Here is an 18,043-nt window from a genome sequence, read left to right as displayed (position 1 = left end):
TCAGCAAGTGATGTATAGAGCATTAAGGAATCAGAAGAAAACTTGTCAGTTTGTTCTATCCTTCTTTCAACAAAATATGAAAAAAAAATCCAAAGGATTCTTTAGTAAAAATCTATCTTTAATTTTCTTTTTAAATAAAAAAAATAGAATAAATAGCATTTGAGGAAACAGAAACTTAACCATGTGCTGAATTTTTCTCTCTGACTGTTTAGCATAAGACATCAGTGAGTTGGTCAGAGGATTTGTGAGGCTCTCTCTCTGTTGTTAAAAATATTAGACCCAAGGCAAAGAAATACTTACAAGGGGTGTTAGATGCATCTTATCATTTGCAGACATGATTAAAGGTTTAAGGTCTAAATTGAATGCTTAGAACCATGAAGGCTCCACTCCTCATATATACACAAATATTTACTAATTATAGTATTCCCAAAGGATATATAATCCAAAATTAAAGGTGTTAAACATCTCTTATTTGTATCTTGTTTTTACAGTCCACCTTCTTCTGGAGCTACACAAAAGGGAATACATTCTAATGCAGCACATAACAATTCATTGGCTTGCAGCCTGGCTAATTTCATACCTACCTGCCTATGTTAATAATAAAAAACAAACAAGAAAAAAAACAACCAAAAAAAAAACCAAACAACAAAACAAAAACAAAACCCTCAAAGAAGAGTCTATGAGCTACGTTACCTTTACTTGATATGTTAACTTAGTTTGACAATATAAGTTTTCAGTAACTACTCACATGATGGAGAAGTGAAACATTTAGATGCTGCCTTGCATTCTTTGGCTTTCCTTTTTAGTTTTTTTAATGAATATACATGACCAATCTTAATTAAGAGGTTAGACTGGAGGGCTTTTCACCACATACCATCTGTGTGACTGTTCACAGCATGGAACGTATTAAAACCCTTCTCCAAAATGCTTGTTCCTCACCATATTAAAAGATTATTAAAATTCATATGCATGAGATATTGAGTGTTCATAGCTAGAATTTATAATGTAATAGTGATTAATATCTTGAGAAAACCTATATTTTGCATTTAGGACTCTCTTTAGGCTTGATTCACTAATACAGTCTCTTTGGGGGTTTTTTTTAGCCTTCTACATTCAGAAAGCAACAGTTATTTTGCCTTGAATTGAGTGTATTCCTTCAGCTGATACACAAATCGATAAGGGTGAAGATAAGAGAGCTGAAAATTCTACCACAGTTCATCTTAACTGCTGTATTTGTCTGTTCCAGTTAAGAGTTGAAGAGCTGCCGCCCCACAAGGGAATACTGAAACGATTAAATGAAACTAGAGGAATAGCACTTGGAAGTGCATCACTGAAGCCAGACAAAAAACATAAGCTTGAGAGTACACTGAAGGAGGCTAACCATCGTTTGTTAAAGGTTAGACATATTACTGTTATAACTGTGGTGTAAAATTTTAATCTGCAGTGAATATTTGCATTATATATTTTCTGGTATGTATCATTTTTCTCTGTATGAAGAGTCATTTGTATGCATAATGAACCTGAGGAAGAAAAATATGTACAATACACTGCTATGAGAAACAATGATAGCAAACCAAGACCATTAGTGCCTGAAGTGATGATGTTGCATTCAAATTACAGGTCTTCTGCTTCAGGGTGAAAACGCAGAGCGTCATTTCTGTAGCCTGGTGCTTTTGCTGGTACAGCAAATATTCCAGGCTTTGTGACTCAGGTGTGTGAGAGGCAGTAACCTCTGATTTTCTTTATGGAAACACTTCCCAATTCTCTTCTGTTCCAAATCCCAAGGTGGAAGCTGCACCCTCTGTTTCACCTTTCACCTTGTTTCTTCTAACCTCGATCGTTCACTCTTGGTTTCTGTGTAGCAAAATACGACTTATTTTACTTTCAGGGATCTCTATACTCATGGAGAAAAATAAGGGAGGATTTCGTTCGGTTTCATTGCTAAGTAGCATATTTTTTTGGTAGAAACTGGTGAAAATAAGTAGCAAATCTGGTAAACAGAGGTAGATAAATTGAATGCTCTCGTGTAGCAGAAATAATAAAAGCCTTGTCCAGAGGATTACCACCCAAGGTATGGATTAGCCTGGTTGGAAAAGGTCAAGGGAGAATCAGCTGAAGGATTTCTGTTGAGACTGATGGCAAAGTCAGAATCTGGGAAATTAACCTGTGGTATCTATTTATTAAAGTTACTGGGATGCTGGGGTGAAAAAAGAAGAGTAATTTGTTGTGTTCAGCTCTGGGGAAAAAAAGGTGAGAAAATAATCTTCTGAGTACTTTACTGAAAAGACAAGCTAGAGTTTTTGGTCAAGAATACTGCCTCCTGGGGTTTTTTGTTACCATTTCTGTAAACACAGTTGATTTTCAAGCACAGACCAGAGAAATGAAAAGCAAATTATTTGATGTGGTACTCTTACTGGTTTCTTCTTAACAGTAGCAGTCTGGCAAAGTTCAGAATATTAGCTAATGGCTCAGGCAAAAGTGGATAATAAATATTGATCACATTCACAAACTCCAAGTTGGACACATAAATCATTATTTCTGTGGTTGGACAGAAGTGTCTCTTTTTTTACTAATGGGTTTCTGAAATCAATATATATAAAAGAATTCAGAACACTTCAGGATCAAAATGGTGTTATTTACTAACTGAAGGAAGTTGTATACATAGCTGAATTTAGGCACCACGATTTTAATATCTAAGCTGTGATAATAAAAAGACAGTATTACTTTTCAAGAAAAAAACCTTTTGCGAGATTACCTAAGTACATTATAAGAAAATCTGCAATTTGTCATTGAGTATAGGTTTTTACTGATTAGTCACACACCTAAAAACTTCGCATTTGCATTTTCTGTTTGCTGATGCAAAAATGTTTTAGGTTACTTGTCACAGTCAGTGCAACGAAGAATGTTGTTGAAAGTATTTAGGTTTGGATGAAATATGGTGGACAAGACGACTGTTTAGTGATTCATTACAGTTTACTGATTTTTTACAATTTTATGTCTCTTAGATCTAAGCAATGTGTCTGGCAAAATAATTATGCTTTGAATTTACTACTTGAAACCTTTCATTTACTTATAAAAGAGACTAAAATGAGAAAATTAATCTTCCATTTGAGATCATTACTTAACCACATCATTTTGATTTCAGTTATCTACCCATGGAGATGTATAAAACTGAGTTCTCATTGGCCCTTTGAATCTAAATAATCAGAGAAAATGCAGTGTTTTGTGGTTTCCTGTGTTTGGTTTTTGCTTTTGGGTTTTGTTTGGTTGGTTGGTTTTGGTTTTTGTTGTTGTTGTTTGGGGTTTTGTGTGACTTTTTTTGTTGTTGTTTTGGTTTTTTGGTTGTTTTTGTGTGGTTTTTTTTTAAATGAACAGAAATTGAGATTGAAAATTACAAGACTGAAATCCATGCACATTCTCTGATGGTCTTCTCTTTCTCATACATTTTTCTGTTTTTATTGTGATCTTGACAGATATAGAAAAGAAAAACAGAAGCTCAGTTTGGGTTTCTGTAAGATTTTTCCAATGAAGCCTAAGGGAAAAATAATTGTTTTTTTCATTTGCATATTTTTTCTGTTACTCATGATTTGTGTAGAAAGCCTCAATTAATTGTTTCACTTTGTGACCTGAAAGTCTAGGGTCTGTAATAAAATTAGAAATGATGGAAAGAAACTCGGCAGGCCTGACAGAGGAACTTAATGTTGTCTTCCTTCAGTTACAGATATGTAAGCACTGAAAAAAACCCCAAAGATGTTTATTGTGAGCCAAAGCTCACAGGTCTGGCACTTTCATATCAGGCAGACTTTGTAGGTCACCTGAGATTGGTTCTGTAGTCAGTTGTTTTGATGAGGATATATTTTTTGTGTTCCTTAAAGCACAGTAGACAAACATCATCACACAGAGATTTCTCTGGGGCTTTTCTGTCTCTCCATCCCCTCTTAACAGTGTATCTTATACTTTAATCCTTTGTTTCTAACTGTTTGTTTAGTTTTCTGGCATTTCTGCTAAAAATGAGCATGTAATGCTCTACCATTTCTGATTATCTCATACTGCAGGAAGATGCTGTTTTCAAGATATGAAACATACATGACAGTTACATAAATAATGTAGGTAGGTCCTTATCTGATGTACACCAGAGTAATTCTGTTTACTTCAGAGCAGCTGTGACAATTTACACCAGCTGAGAATGTAGCCAAATATCTCCCAAAGTTATCACAAATTTTTGTTTTGCCTTGATCTGCCAAGCAGGGGAATAGGGGACAACACCTGTGAGTCTTAACCTTCAAGGTGACATATTTGAAATAAGTCATGTTCAAACCTTCTTTACAGTCACAGAAACTGTTGCCCTACAGCAATGGAAATAACCTAGAAAAGAAATTGAGTATGAAAGGAATTGCAGTCACATTAAAGTAGCTTTTTTGCTTTTACTTCAGAATTGTCTTTGCTTTTGGGTGTTTGTATCACGTGCTGATGACCTTGAGAGTAGATATATGAAGAGTTTTTCTTCCTTTGGATACTAATAATTTTAACACGACTTTTCTTTAGACAACTTTATTGAATAGTGATTCTAATAGGCTGTTGCCTAAGACAATATAGTTTAAGCAGAGAATGAAGATTAAAGCCCACATTTGAAAGGCATGACTTTTAAATTCTATCCTGGTTTTACTTATTGTACCCTCTCCAAAGCAGTATTTCTTGTAAAAATTAAAATAGCACTGTCTTTGTGAAGTCTTAATATTATGAAAAATGAAGTGTTTTATGACCATTTTTATGCTTTCGCATCAAGAATTTTTCATTTATTTTCAAAGCTCAAAGTATCTTCTGCTGTGATAGCCAAGTAAGCTAACCACCTAGTGCTTCAAAGCATACAAAAGGGTACTAGGCACTGCAGTTTGTGATGAATTCAGTTCTTGTCATATACCACCTGCCATGGCATGTAACAGATCTGTAATGGGTTTCTTACCTTTTGCTGTGCAGTAAATGGATTGATAGATTAGGTCTGAGACCAGTGAACCATGGAATCAGAGGTTTGCTGGAAGGAGTTTATTACTCTTTAATATTATTCTTGGTCTGGTGTCAGCCAAGAGCGATGAGCTAGATTATCTGAAAGTAAGCTGGATGCCAAAATCAGCATTCTCCTCATTTATCCACCTTAGTCTTCACAACATCTACTGTATGTATTATGAAGGTTATCATAAGTGCCTGATGGAGACATTTTGTTTTGCTGCCTTTTAATTTGTCTGCTAGTATTAGTTCTAATTACTAGACACTGAAGAGACTATTTCACTGTTTATTGCCACAGCAAATCAATTTGTTGTGCTATATGGACAAGAAAAAAATTAGAGTGGAGTGACACAGCTATAATTTGTGAACATTTTCTGTACAACCAGAAAAAGTATAGGTCGTCTTAGCTTGGTTGATCAAGTGTAGAGAAAAACAGATGGGAGCAGAAAGAGCAGAAAGACAAAGTCATTACAAGGTTATAGTTCATGTATTGTAGCTCGCCTTGAGTAGAAATTATTCATAGATTACCTGCAATGACATAAAATTTCCAGCATGTCAGTGCAACTTAGTTTTAGCCCACAGTTGGAACTACTGCAATTGCTAGTGCTTTTATTTGTGGGGTGGAGGGGAAAATATGTTGGAAAATGAATGCTACAGTTTGATTTCTGTTCTTTCAGTTTGAAATTAGAATAGTATAACCAGCATTTTGGGGAACAAAAGGTTGATACTTTCTGAATTTAGTTTCATTTAATGAGTGACCTGATTCCATTAAATATGATAAAGCCTTTTGTTATGCTAAATTACCTGTTACAGTCTGTCATAGATTGCTAATTAGGTGTCATCCACATTCATATTATCATCAGCAATATCAACAAATGGTTTCACTATAATAAAATGTGGTTTGATGTAAATGTTCATTGGACAAACATGAGAATGTCACAAGCTCTAAGAAACAAGTATATATAGACTTAATTCCTTTTTATTGCTAGCAGCTAGCATTAAATAAGATTTAAGAATTTAAGCAAAGAAAAGTATTTAGGAATACAGTCATGTAGGGGTAAAAAAGTATGTACTAGCCAATGAGACCATAAAAGCATGTATGTATGCATACATGTATGTATTTAATATATATATACATATATGTATATATATACACTATGTATATCACACTATCTTACCAACCATATTAAAATTACTTTTTATTGTTGTTTGCCATACAAAACCAGAATATATTAATCATATATTTAAGAAGTTATGCAAAGTACTTTGAATACAAGTACTAATTGTTGATACATTTGTTACTAAATTGAGGTAGTATTGGTGTATCTGAATTACCAGATACAAGTAAGTCATTTTAGGCAAATTCTTACATATTTTTCTACAGTGCAACAACTACGTATTTGAGAGTCATTTCACATATAATGAACAATGGTTTGCATACTGTTGCACACCAATCAATGACAATTGTCTGGGCTTTTTAAAACTTCAGTTCCAAGACAGATGCTGCCGTTGTCTGTCAAGCGTTTCATGCATCTCTTTTAAGGAGGACTATAGGGGCCTAAAAATCAATGTTTTACTATTTGCTGTTCACAAGATAAAGATTATACTTCATTTATATAGGCCTGTCGGTGTAGCAACATGCCTATGTAATTAGAATTCCCAACAATGGAATAGTTTGAAATAAACTTAAACTTTCCCTTCCTTTTCCCCTTCCTCTTGCCTTTTTTTTTTTTTTTTTGTGGTAATTTTTCCCAGAGTTTTAACAACACCTTTTCAAAAATTCATAATCATCATTACCTAGAGAATGGCCTGACTACAGTTAAACTAAGGTGACTCCAACACTCTCAGCTTTTCTATTAACAGCATGTTAGTAGCAAATGTGCTAAACCAGGTAATTCCTGAAGAACAGCCAAAAAGAAAAGCAAATTCATTTGTTAGTTGTTCCTTGTGAGACATGTCAGCTCAGTACTTGGCAGTCAAGATCACTCACTACATTTGGAATACTAATGTTACTTTTTTCTTTAATTTTTAGCAGAATAAATACTTTGTTGGTAAGAAATGCTATAAATATTTAGCTGTAGATAAAATATCAACCCACTATAATTGTTCTATACTGTGTGAAGATAATGCCAAAATAAATCCCTGCTTATTTACTGTGGATATAATACAGTTTAGCTATACATTCATTATCCAACTTACTATGTAGCAAAAGAATAAGTAAAGCAATTGGATAATGAATGACCTTAGGAAAAGGAGGGCTGCAGAAAAGAATGGTGAGACAGAGCAGCAGACTGGAGGAACCCTGTCACATGGAGGGATCAGAAGTGTTGATAAGACTACTGTGGTTTGCCAAACAATGAGATTACTCTTAAATATGTCAGACAGGGTTTATCATACCCCATTAACTAACCCTGTTGTGTTTCCCTGGGACGTGGCACCAGCACGGCCAGCTCTGTGCTGGATAATATCACTGTGACCTGCCATGTTGTCATCTCCCAACATATTCATGAGACTCTGCTTTCCATGTTAAAAAAAGGCTTTGACTGACAGGCTCAAGTAATAAAAAGACATCAGGAAAAGAAAATCATGGACTAGATTATTTAGCAGAGATTTAAGGTGGAGGGTCTTGTGCTCAAAAATGTCCTTGACAAAGGAGAATTGCTGAGATAGTGGAGAGCAGAATGAATAACAATTAGTTGTAAGTATTACATATAAGAAGCACACAGATATTCAGAAGACTGGTATACACAGTCATACTACCATGGAAGAAAACCAAACCAAATCTTTGAGATGGGGGAAAGGTTTTGTTTGCTTTTCAAAAAGCTAGTCAGCCAGATGAAGCAGAAAATTGTTTGGTGCGTTGGTTTTGTCAACTGCTTTATTTTTTTGCATTGATGGGGGAAAATAGATTTTTTTAAATAAAAATGAAACTTGAAAATATTACAAATACACCATTAAAATGTTTTTTAAAAAAACCCAAATAAATACAGGTCAGGTCCTGAGAGGCTTGCAAGGAACCATGAAACACTAGGTACATAGCAAATAAAAATCTTCTCTATATATTTTTAATAGCCTTCTTTAATCTTCCTCTAATAATACAGTCTTTACTCCAACCTTGTCAGAGACTCTATGGCTCATAAATATTCATCATTTTAAAGAAATTACATAGATTTTATTTTAAAGTCAATATTGAGTTTGTTAATGAAAATGGCTCCGTTAATTAACTAAATGGCATCCCAAACTGAACTTATATGAAACTCTTTCTCACACTGATTGTTTTTCATGAAGAAATGATGCATATAAATTAACTTTTAGCTCTTCCATTTTAAATCATTCTTTTGTGCATGCTATACGGGTGGTAATTTTGAGCCGATAAAACTTTTGGAACAGTGGCTGTAAGAATTTCTGTTTTATGCAATCATCTTACTAGTGCTGTGGAAGTGTCAGTTATGATTTATCAATAAGTAGGATTGAAGTTTGCATTTAGTAGCTGTTATGTTTATGTTAGTTAGTTAGTTATCTTAGTTGTTCTTTATCATCCAGGTCCTCACTCAGATGACATCAAAATCTTCATTCAATCCAGTTGTGCTCTGGGCTAAGCAGAAAGTTTCCTCATTTCTTTATACAGAATACTTCAGTTTTTCTCTGTGCAAGCAATTCTGATTTTTTAAATCTATCAGTTATCCTATGTTGGAAGACCAGTTTCATGAAGTGCTTTGTATATCTGAGTGACCCTCTCAAGTGGGGCATAAGAGAATAATGTTTTTAACAGTCTTCAAAGATACCCCATAACATATTTTTTGCTCATATTAATTGCAGTTTATTATAGTTTATATTGTTGTGCATATCAAGATACCTAAATTTCTTATCAGATTCATCAAAGTAAGATCCATTTATAAGTGCCACTCTGTTATTGAGAGTTTAGTGAGACAGCTAGCAAAGGGGCACTTAATCTAATATTGAGGGAAAAGAACCTGACACATTTTTGCTGCTGTTAAAATGTTGAAATTTGGGATTTCTTTGCTCTCCACTCACCACTAAGAAAATTCTCCATATTCTTTTTTGAAAAATTACATGTTGGGGAGATGCATCTCCTCATTTGTATTCCCAAACAGCTGGGTAATAACGGCATTGTTTTCTCTTTGGTCATTTCAGGTAAACAGGGAATGAGGTTGACATCGACTTGTGAGAGAGAAGCGATATATTTGAAATCAGGCATTGGCCACTTGAAATATAATATATACAAGTAATTTCAGTGGGTTTGCTTTTATAAATAGTGATGCCTTATTAGTAGTATAATTAATGGAGTTCATTCATTTGCAGTAACATTTCTGCTCTCTGCAAAACTATTCCCTATTTGTTCTTTTTTACTTACTGTCTCTACCTAATAAGTTTCAACTTTTTAATTTTGAGCATTGTTCCTGAGTGAAATGATTGAGCTGTAACTCCACAACCATTATTTTAATTGATACTCCTTTAATTGAATCTAATTTCTGGATATTCATAAGGAATTAAACCTAACAGTGAAACAGAATATGATTTTACATCAGGTGACATACTTTATACAAATCCTTCCTCCCTTTATACTTCCTATTATCATAAGAATTGGTATTCTTTTCCATCTGTGGAGCTCTAATTCTTCCCATAATGCATGAACACAACCATGTGCAGACTGAAAAATAACTATCCAAAGCTAAAGTGGGAAATAGCAGTGGAAAACTGGAGCATGTGAAACAATCAAGGATGTCTCTACTGCCAAGATGAGCATATGTATGGTTTTGCACCGAAGTCATAGGATTGGGGTAGGGATGGAAAGAACATAGTAGTGTATCATTTAGGCTGCTTGTGAAGGATCATCATGCAACACATCAGGTTCAGATGGAAGAGAAACAATGAAAGCAATGCAAATGATCAAGTAATTTTAGAATTCATAGGGAGAAGAAGATCTAGACTTTGAAAGTATGCAATTATTCAAATTTCAGACTATTTTTATGTTTTGAGGGATATCATTTTTATGCTGGAAATTTTATTGTGGGGGGGGTTTTTTGTGTGTATTTTAATGTAAAAAGCAAAATTTGGAATATGTAAAATTAAATAAGTGGAAAATGTTCTGATAGTTTAAGATTAGAATAAAATTAAATATTGTGAAGACCAGTGTCGGTAAAGTAAGGCACTTCCACTGTTTCCCCATTTAGAGCTTAAATATTTTCTATTATTATGTTACTCAGCTTCTAATTAATCTAACTTAATTAACACTTGAACTAGAGTACAAAATTTTAGATGTATCACATGCTTTGAGATTAATGTTTTGACACATATCATTGAAATTATATAGTCCTTTGATGTTGAAATTGAATTTGTTTTCTTTGAAGAAATAATTCATACTTCTGTTGTTTCCACTTGCAAATTTATTTTGTGCCTTTGGTTGCAAAATAAGGTGTGTTTTCAATGTTGGTCTATTACTGAATAAGGCAAAGTTTAAAATACTTAATTTGTATGCAAAGAGTTAACCGAGATTTTTAGAAAGATTTTCCAACTGAAGTAACCCTTCTTCAATTCTTTTTTTCATCTGCCCCCTGCCTTCCTTGCCATCCTGTAACACTGCTTCATCAGGCCTGTGTTCGGTCCTAGGCAGATCTAGAGGAAAGCATCTCCCGTGTTTGTCCTGTTTCTACTCTTCTGAAGGTGTTGCCTTATTGCCCCTGTTCCTACTGGTCTCCCCTCTTAGAAAAGGACAACATCCCTCCTCTGATAAAACCTAATAAAAGTAGTCTTTTGTTAGTAGGAGGGAAAGAGATAAGACACCAAAGGGAATGAAAGTGTCTACCCCGAGGCTACAAATGTATGAAAGGAGGATAGAGCCCAAAGCAAAAATGTGAAAGAGAGTATTGAAGTGGGACACTAGTCACTGCTCATTCATCCCTGGAGGCATCCGAGAACTTGTAGGAACTCGTTGAAGGGCCCAGGGACAGAAGGGCAGTAGAATTGCTGTTGTGCCCACCAGCATTATAATCCCAGCTCAGGGGTGGAACTCCTGGAGCTGTGAATAACAAGCTCGAAGGACTGTGACTAAAACACTAGGAAAGATTCTGGAGGATCCCATCTCCATGTGTACTTCTCTGCCAGAGAAAGGGCATAAATCTGAACAGCCAGTCATCATGTCCATGTCCATTACTCCATGGAGGTTTTCCCAATTTATGCTGCTGGGGAGCTGCAGAATTAGCTCAGGAAACAAGCTGTCCCCAGGAGACAGTCTGCAACAGTACCTTGGCTTGATAGGCAGACTTGTAATTAACTTAAACTCATCAGGCTCTAATTTGATTAGCCAGCTTGACAGTTTGATGCCAGAGCTTAAAAAAACCCCAAACAAACCACAACAAGCTAACAAATGAAATCCCTGATAACCGGAATCTAAGACTGATTCCCACACAATGGCATGTGACACATTACCTGGAGCTTACAAGGTATTGCCTTGTTAAATGTTTATCTGTAACTCTAACCTGAGTTTGAGGAAAGTTCTTTCTTCATTTACTGTTGTTCTTTTTATCTCTGTGGTAAAATTAGATTAAGTTAAATTTCTGTGTGTAATGAAACACTTCATATGGACATAGATTTCTTCATTTTTATATAGTAAAAATATTTTAATCCTATATTTATGCTATAATTTTAGAGCAGGAGACAACATATAAGAAGAGGCTGCATTTACTTAAATCACAGTTTACCTCTCATTATGCATGAGATAAATAAATGTTTTGAAAAGAGTAGGTTGAAGTACAGTTGCCAAAACCTAATTGTTCATCTTCTGCTGTTCTAGATCGAATATACCTCAGTATCTAATTGGTTACCTCTCCTTCGTCCCCCCAGTCCCCAAAACCTCTACGAATTTTTCTTCCTCTGTCCTGTGATAGACCCAAAATGCTTGATTAATGTTGATTAGAAGCAGATTAATTTAAATTTCAGATCTTCAGAAGTCAGTTTGGATTTTTATCTGCCTACGACTACCTATTTTCTTTCAGTTGTATTTCTGTGGAAATCATTTACATTAATATTAAAGCTAGTAAACATTGGAGATTAACATTCAGAAGTTGTAAGAAAGATGAAACTAATCTTGTATGAAATTAGGCCAAGGTCTGCATAAATATTGAGTTAACACATAAGGGAAATGAATGAATTTTTAATTTTTTTCTTTCGTTTCTCGTGTCATTCTGGAAAAGCAGAGTTTTTATTTCATTTAAAAGATTAGGAAGATAGAAAAAGAAATTTCACTCAGGGTCAATTTTTATTAAATAGGATATTATGGGGTGGCTGTAGTGAACAGTGGAGATAATGTAATATATGGCAAATCAACTTCTTAAATTACAAATATCACTTAAGTACAGTCTAATACATTTTTAAAGAAACGTACATGTCACAATACAATTGTGTTCTTTCCATTCTCTCAGATGGTGGTTGTTTGGTTTTAGTGGCATTCATTGCTTTCATGAGTCTGAGTTTAGATTTATTGTCCTCTGAAAAATTTTGTCATTTGGAATTAGAGGTTAGTACAGAGCACTAACACTTTTGTATCTGGGCAAAATGATGCTTCCATTAATGCTGCTTAACTTTAGAGGGAATTTGTATTTTTTCATGTGTGTCAGAAACCTCATGTTTCGCTACATTAAAGAGGGTCACTTTGGTTAAAAATGTGCTTAAAAACGTTTCCATTGATATGAAAAACTATCCATATTTCTTGGTTGATTTTCCTAATGAACTGCCATTGTTTTGTATCTCTGCCCAGTCCCTATATTTGCTGTTGTGATATTTTTTATTTTTAAAGTACAGATGGTTTCTCCCCTAGTATATCTTTGCAACGTTTCCCATTGTGTAGTATTGTGACACCTCACCTATCTAGCTATAGAAAACAATCTGGGAAGGACAGCATGGAGCTTTGTGTTGGCTTATTTATTTTCAACCTGTTCCTACATTTACTCCAAGTGCTGTTGGATTTGAACTATGCTATTCACTGATTCTTAATTTCTAATATTGTTGGCACAGAAGAATGTGCTTGGTTAATTCAAATTCACTGCTTTGAATGCAAATCAGAGAGCCAAGTGGCCTGATCAGAATTGATGATACATTTCTTCATTATTTTTCTTCATTTTATGCATCTACTTATGCATATTTGGACCAAACTGGCAACTCTAAACATCTTATAAGAAAATACATGCTTATAAGTATCTACATTCAAGAGAGGAGGAAAGGTTAGATACCATTCAAATGATCAATTTCGTATTTTCACTTTGTTTTTCCTGATTAAATATTGACCTTTAAAACAGTTTAGGATACCAAGATAACAATTTTTTCACCAAAAAACTGATAAATCTGATGCTAAAATTTGATTTTAAAAAATCTCTTTTGGGTTTGGTTTTTTTCTTGCATATATGTGTTTTGGGTTTTTTTTCAGGTTTTTTTAGGACAGAGTGTATTTCGAATGATTTGCAAGATACCTACCATAATAATTTGATTGGTGGATCTGCTTTTTCTTTCCCTTCTTCCTATCAGTATATAAAACTTGTATTTTAACATTTTATATAAGTATATATGTGTGTAGTGTTAAATTGTTTTGTGCTTTGTTTGTTGTTGGGTTTTTTTGCCACCTAAACAATGGCTTCTGGTATTTTTTCAGGTGTCCAAAGATCTTCCAGAGAAACAAAAAGAAATAGAGATTCTGCTAAAGGATTTCGTTGAACTTGATAAACAACTGAATCAGGTGATATTGTGGGTCACACCTGTCAAGAACCAGCTGGAGCTTTATAACAGAGAGGGTCAGCCAGGAGCCTTTGATATTAAGGTAAATTTTCTTCCATTTTATAAAAGCATTGGAATATAAGTGGTCAAAAATTCAGTTGCAGCATCAGCTGTTTAGTTTTTATTAACAATGTAACTTTGAGACAGAAGTCAGCAATGGTCCCCAGAGGTTCAAAGCTTTATGAATTAAGGAAAGCTTTAATTTTTTTCCATTAAATGCTTTCTAGTGAGAGGGCAGATTAGAACCAGTGGTTCCAAGATATAAATATAATTTATTATTTTTCCCATATTATAAATGAAACAATAGCCCCAAAAGTTGGTGCATCAAATCAGAGTACAAGGCAAACTAAAATTCAGCTATTTCATTAAAGCTAATATGACTACATGAAAATCAAAATATTTAGGACCATATCATGGTTCTCATAGTGCAAGAAAGGATTTTTAACTGCACAGGTAATGCTCCAGGAATCAATAAAGCTGATTGTCTAGTAATTGTGAGAAAAATATTTGTAATCTGATCCTTGATATGTATTTAAGTTTAAAAAAGATGCAGGTATATGAGTTGAGTGAGGCCAAAGAAATTAAGGATGAAAAATGCTGGTTAGAATCAATTGGCCTGCTGGATGTATACTTAGATCTTTTGCCTTGCATTTTGTCTATACATGTATGATCTTATATTCACATAAACTGGGAAAATATTTAATGTACAATAGATAATTGAAATCTATGAAGTTAAAGTTTATAGTAGCTCAGCATCTTGTTCACCTAGATAAAGATTTAACAGGAAACACTGAGTTTTGTATGAGTTTTGTTTTTGATGATGCAATTTTCAGTGAAAAGTGAAAAAATGTAAATATTCAGAACTTGTATTGTCTTACATGAATGGAATAACACCTGCTCCTGAAGATGTGTGGGTTTGCTGAGTATGTTGATTAAATTCACTGTAACTTATTTTCTATTAAGGAACAGTTTCAATGCTCAAACACTTCTTATGTCATACAATCACATTATATAAAATAGTGTATCTCAAGTCCTGTTGTAGTCCTATAACTGACAGAAGGAGTTCAACAGTTACATTCGTTCTCTTTCTAAAAGATAAAGTTAGTATAGCTCTTTGCAAATGGCTGTATATGTACTGAATGACTGATGGAATTTTGCTTTCAAGAAAATTATGTTTTCTTACCTCCTGTATTTTAACAAAAATTTTTAGATTATTCATCCATTTTTTTCCTTTTTTTTAAATTGTGTTTCCTTTATTTCTAGAATTATTCCACTTTCAGTTTATATAAAATTTAAGCAGGGGTAAATTTCTACAAATTGTAAGAGTATTGCTTTTCATATTGCTTGTGAATGAAATGTTTTGCTTGGCTCTTTCAGTCCTGTAATCATATAAAGCATGTTAGCTTCTTATCTACATGTTATCTATTTGATTGCTTTTAAAAGATACAGATTTAACTTCTTTAAAACGTTGTTGAATGATGGTATACCCAGAATGCAGTTTTTTTCAAGGAGAGAATCTTTTACATTAAACACTCTTTATTAATTATCTCTGAAGGCAAATTACATTCTTATAACCTTCTTCAAGTTAAGAATAAGCAGATTAAGACCATTAATAATAACAAAACACATTAAAAATTAGTAGATATAATTCAGGAAAGCAGCCTAGTCTTGACAATGTTCAGTTTTACACTCAAGTTCAAACACATTTCAGACCCATGCTAACATTCCGTCCTACGTTGGGTCAAGCCTGTGCACACACATCCTCTTGAATCATTGTGGAAATTATTATGTTTATGTGTCTTCTTAAGTTACCATCCTGTATGGCTAATATGTACCTTTAAAAAAGTAAGGATGCGCATCCTACCTATGGAAGGGATGTTTTTAACAAATCTCTGGTGTTCCCAAATACTGTATAAATATTCAGCATTTATTCTACAACAATTTTAATTCCTTCACCAATATCCGGAGAACACTGAAGTATCTGCTATAACTCCTTTTCTCAGAAACAAGAATGATTCTGATGAACACATAGTGGACTGAAAAGCATTCCATTAGTCTTCTTAGAAAAGAGACTGGATAAGAAATTTTACAAAGAATCTTTTTGAGTATTCTAAAAACCTGGAACGTATGAAGAAGAGATTTAAAACTGACAATCAAACTTGTAAATATAGCACTCGAGTGAAAAAGACCAAGTTCATATAAGTCCTCTGGAAAACCAGACTATTTTAGTTATAGGATTTTACATGATGGTTTACAAATTTTAATTTTAATTTCAATTAAGACACTGTCTTTTGTGAAATTTCTGTCAATGTTCTTCATACTCTTACTGAGCCTGCAAGGTAATGTTCTTCAGCTTCCTCCTCAGCCATTAAGTCCTCTCCTGTCTCTTTTGTTTTCAAAGTTATTTTTTGGGGAAAAGAGTTCCAAAGCTAACATGAGTGGCAAAGATTTGGAGTAAATAAAATTAAAGTATCGTAAGGATATTAATTTCTAAAAGTCACAAAATATTGATTGTTAAAAATTTTCTGACCTCAGAAGTAGGTGAATATAAATGATGAGGAGAGCATATGGGATTGGATAAGTAGAAGATAAAGAGGATGGCAATATGTATTTGTTTTAAATAGATGCCCAGAGTGTCTTTAGCTAGTTAGCAATATTATATTAAAGTAATATGCCTGTTTAAAGCAAGTTTCTTGCCTTTTTTCTTACCTTTAGGAAATTCCAATTACAAAAATGTGTCGTAGTTGAAATTAAACTAAAGTGCATATAAAATACCAACTAGAATTATTCTGGCAGAATTTTCCAAAATACAGTGATTTACTTCTCTGAAAACCATAGCAACCTTTGCTTCTGGCATTCAGCTATAATCTGATAACCATCATTACAGTTTCCTCCATAAATCAAGGGGTATAATAAATGCAGGTCCTTATCAGATAATCTGATTTAAACTTTTAAATAGTATTGATCTCTATAATATTTGCATAGCAAGTATATAGAGGAGACTATTTGTGAATTTCACATGCACAATTCACACTAACTTTCAGTTTCTGTGAATTAATACTAATTTAAAAGCTCATACTTTTTTCCCACCTCTGCAAAAATCAGCTATTAAGAATAGGTGAGAAGTCCCTTAAATTTACTTAGCAAAAAAATAAATAATTAAATCACCAGCAACGCTAACCTTTAATGGTGGCACAGAAGTTATTCTATGAGAGTCACAAAGGTGCAACCAAAGGCAAAATTGTTAGATATTGTTACAGACAACTTCACAAAAAGTAAGACATTTAAGACTCGATACATAATTGAGCTTGGTGACAGGTAGAGCAATTAAAATCCCTCCTATGGATTTTAAAACTATGTCTCTATTTTAAAAAGGTTCAGGACCATTGTTTGGCCTAGAGGTCAGCTGGTGCAGCACAGTTTGCATCCTTTCAGCAACAATCTTAACCCTCAAAAGAAGACAGTTGCATCCAAAGTGCCTGTTGCTGCCTCTGCGGTTGATGCCAATCCCTGTCCATGCCTGGGCACTGCCTCAGACTGTGCAGTTTGTCCCATGATGGAAGCAATGCTCCCAGTTTAATGGTGTGGGCAGTCATGCTGAAGAATTTAACTTGTATGTCCTCTCCCTTTTTAGTTCATTACTCTTGGCACCACATAAAAATTCAGGGAAGGATGCAAACGAGTTATATGAAAATGAGAGGTTCAGTGTCACTGGCATAGTTCATTTTCTGTGTCATTTGACTTAGTCATGCCTTCAGATCAGAGAGCTCTCTGGATCTGTATGAGCTCAACCCAGGGTGCTGACTGTGACCTTCCATGTAGCATGAGGTTATGAACATGATAGCAGTTGCTTTTGGGGTAACAAGATCACTAATAATGTTAAATTCTTTAATTTAGCAGTTTTTCAGTTCCTGAGAAATGGTCTCTTATGCTTCTGCCCTCGTATATATCCTTGCAATGCTGAATCCAGACTGGAACAACCAATGACTGTGATTGTGTCCCACCAAAGCTCTGCAGCCTACCTACATCCTGGATTTCAAAATCCCATTAGCACAGGATGCCATAATGCATGTTCTTGCCTAGCATCATGCAATCACTTATTTAAGAAAAGGCTCTCTTTCTGTTCTCTCTCACTTATTAACCCTTCATTTTAGAAGTATTTGCAAGTGAGTAATTACATAGCATTATATCAGCCTCCTCCAGTCCTACAGAGTGGTTCCGGATGCTTAATATCAATTGTTTCCTAGATTTG

General features: G+C 34.2%; 1 protein-coding gene across 12 annotated transcripts in view; it reads left to right on the top strand.

The window, feature by feature from the left end:
- Nucleotides 1-18,043, top strand: part of DMD (dystrophin) — a 1,013,774-nt gene that overhangs the window by 614,653 nt on the left and 381,078 nt on the right. For all 12 annotated transcript variants that reach the window (XM_027688940.1, XM_027688937.1, XM_027688948.1 and 9 more), the window contains 2 exons: nucleotides 1,247-1,396; nucleotides 13,670-13,834. In XM_027688940.1, coding sequence (XP_027544741.1) covers nucleotides 1,247-1,396; nucleotides 13,670-13,834 — 315 coding nt within the window. The remainder of the gene's footprint in view (nucleotides 1-1,246; nucleotides 1,397-13,669; nucleotides 13,835-18,043) is intronic.

Source organism: Neopelma chrysocephalum, unplaced genomic scaffold (genome assembly GCF_003984885.1).
Source record: "Neopelma chrysocephalum unplaced genomic scaffold, ASM398488v2 Primary Assembly neopelma1_76, whole genome shotgun sequence".
In the NCBI taxonomy this organism is placed as follows: Eukaryota; Metazoa; Chordata; class Aves; order Passeriformes; family Pipridae; genus Neopelma; species Neopelma chrysocephalum.
Note: the sequence above shows the minus strand (reverse complement) of the source record. Positions and strands in the feature narration are given on the sequence as shown.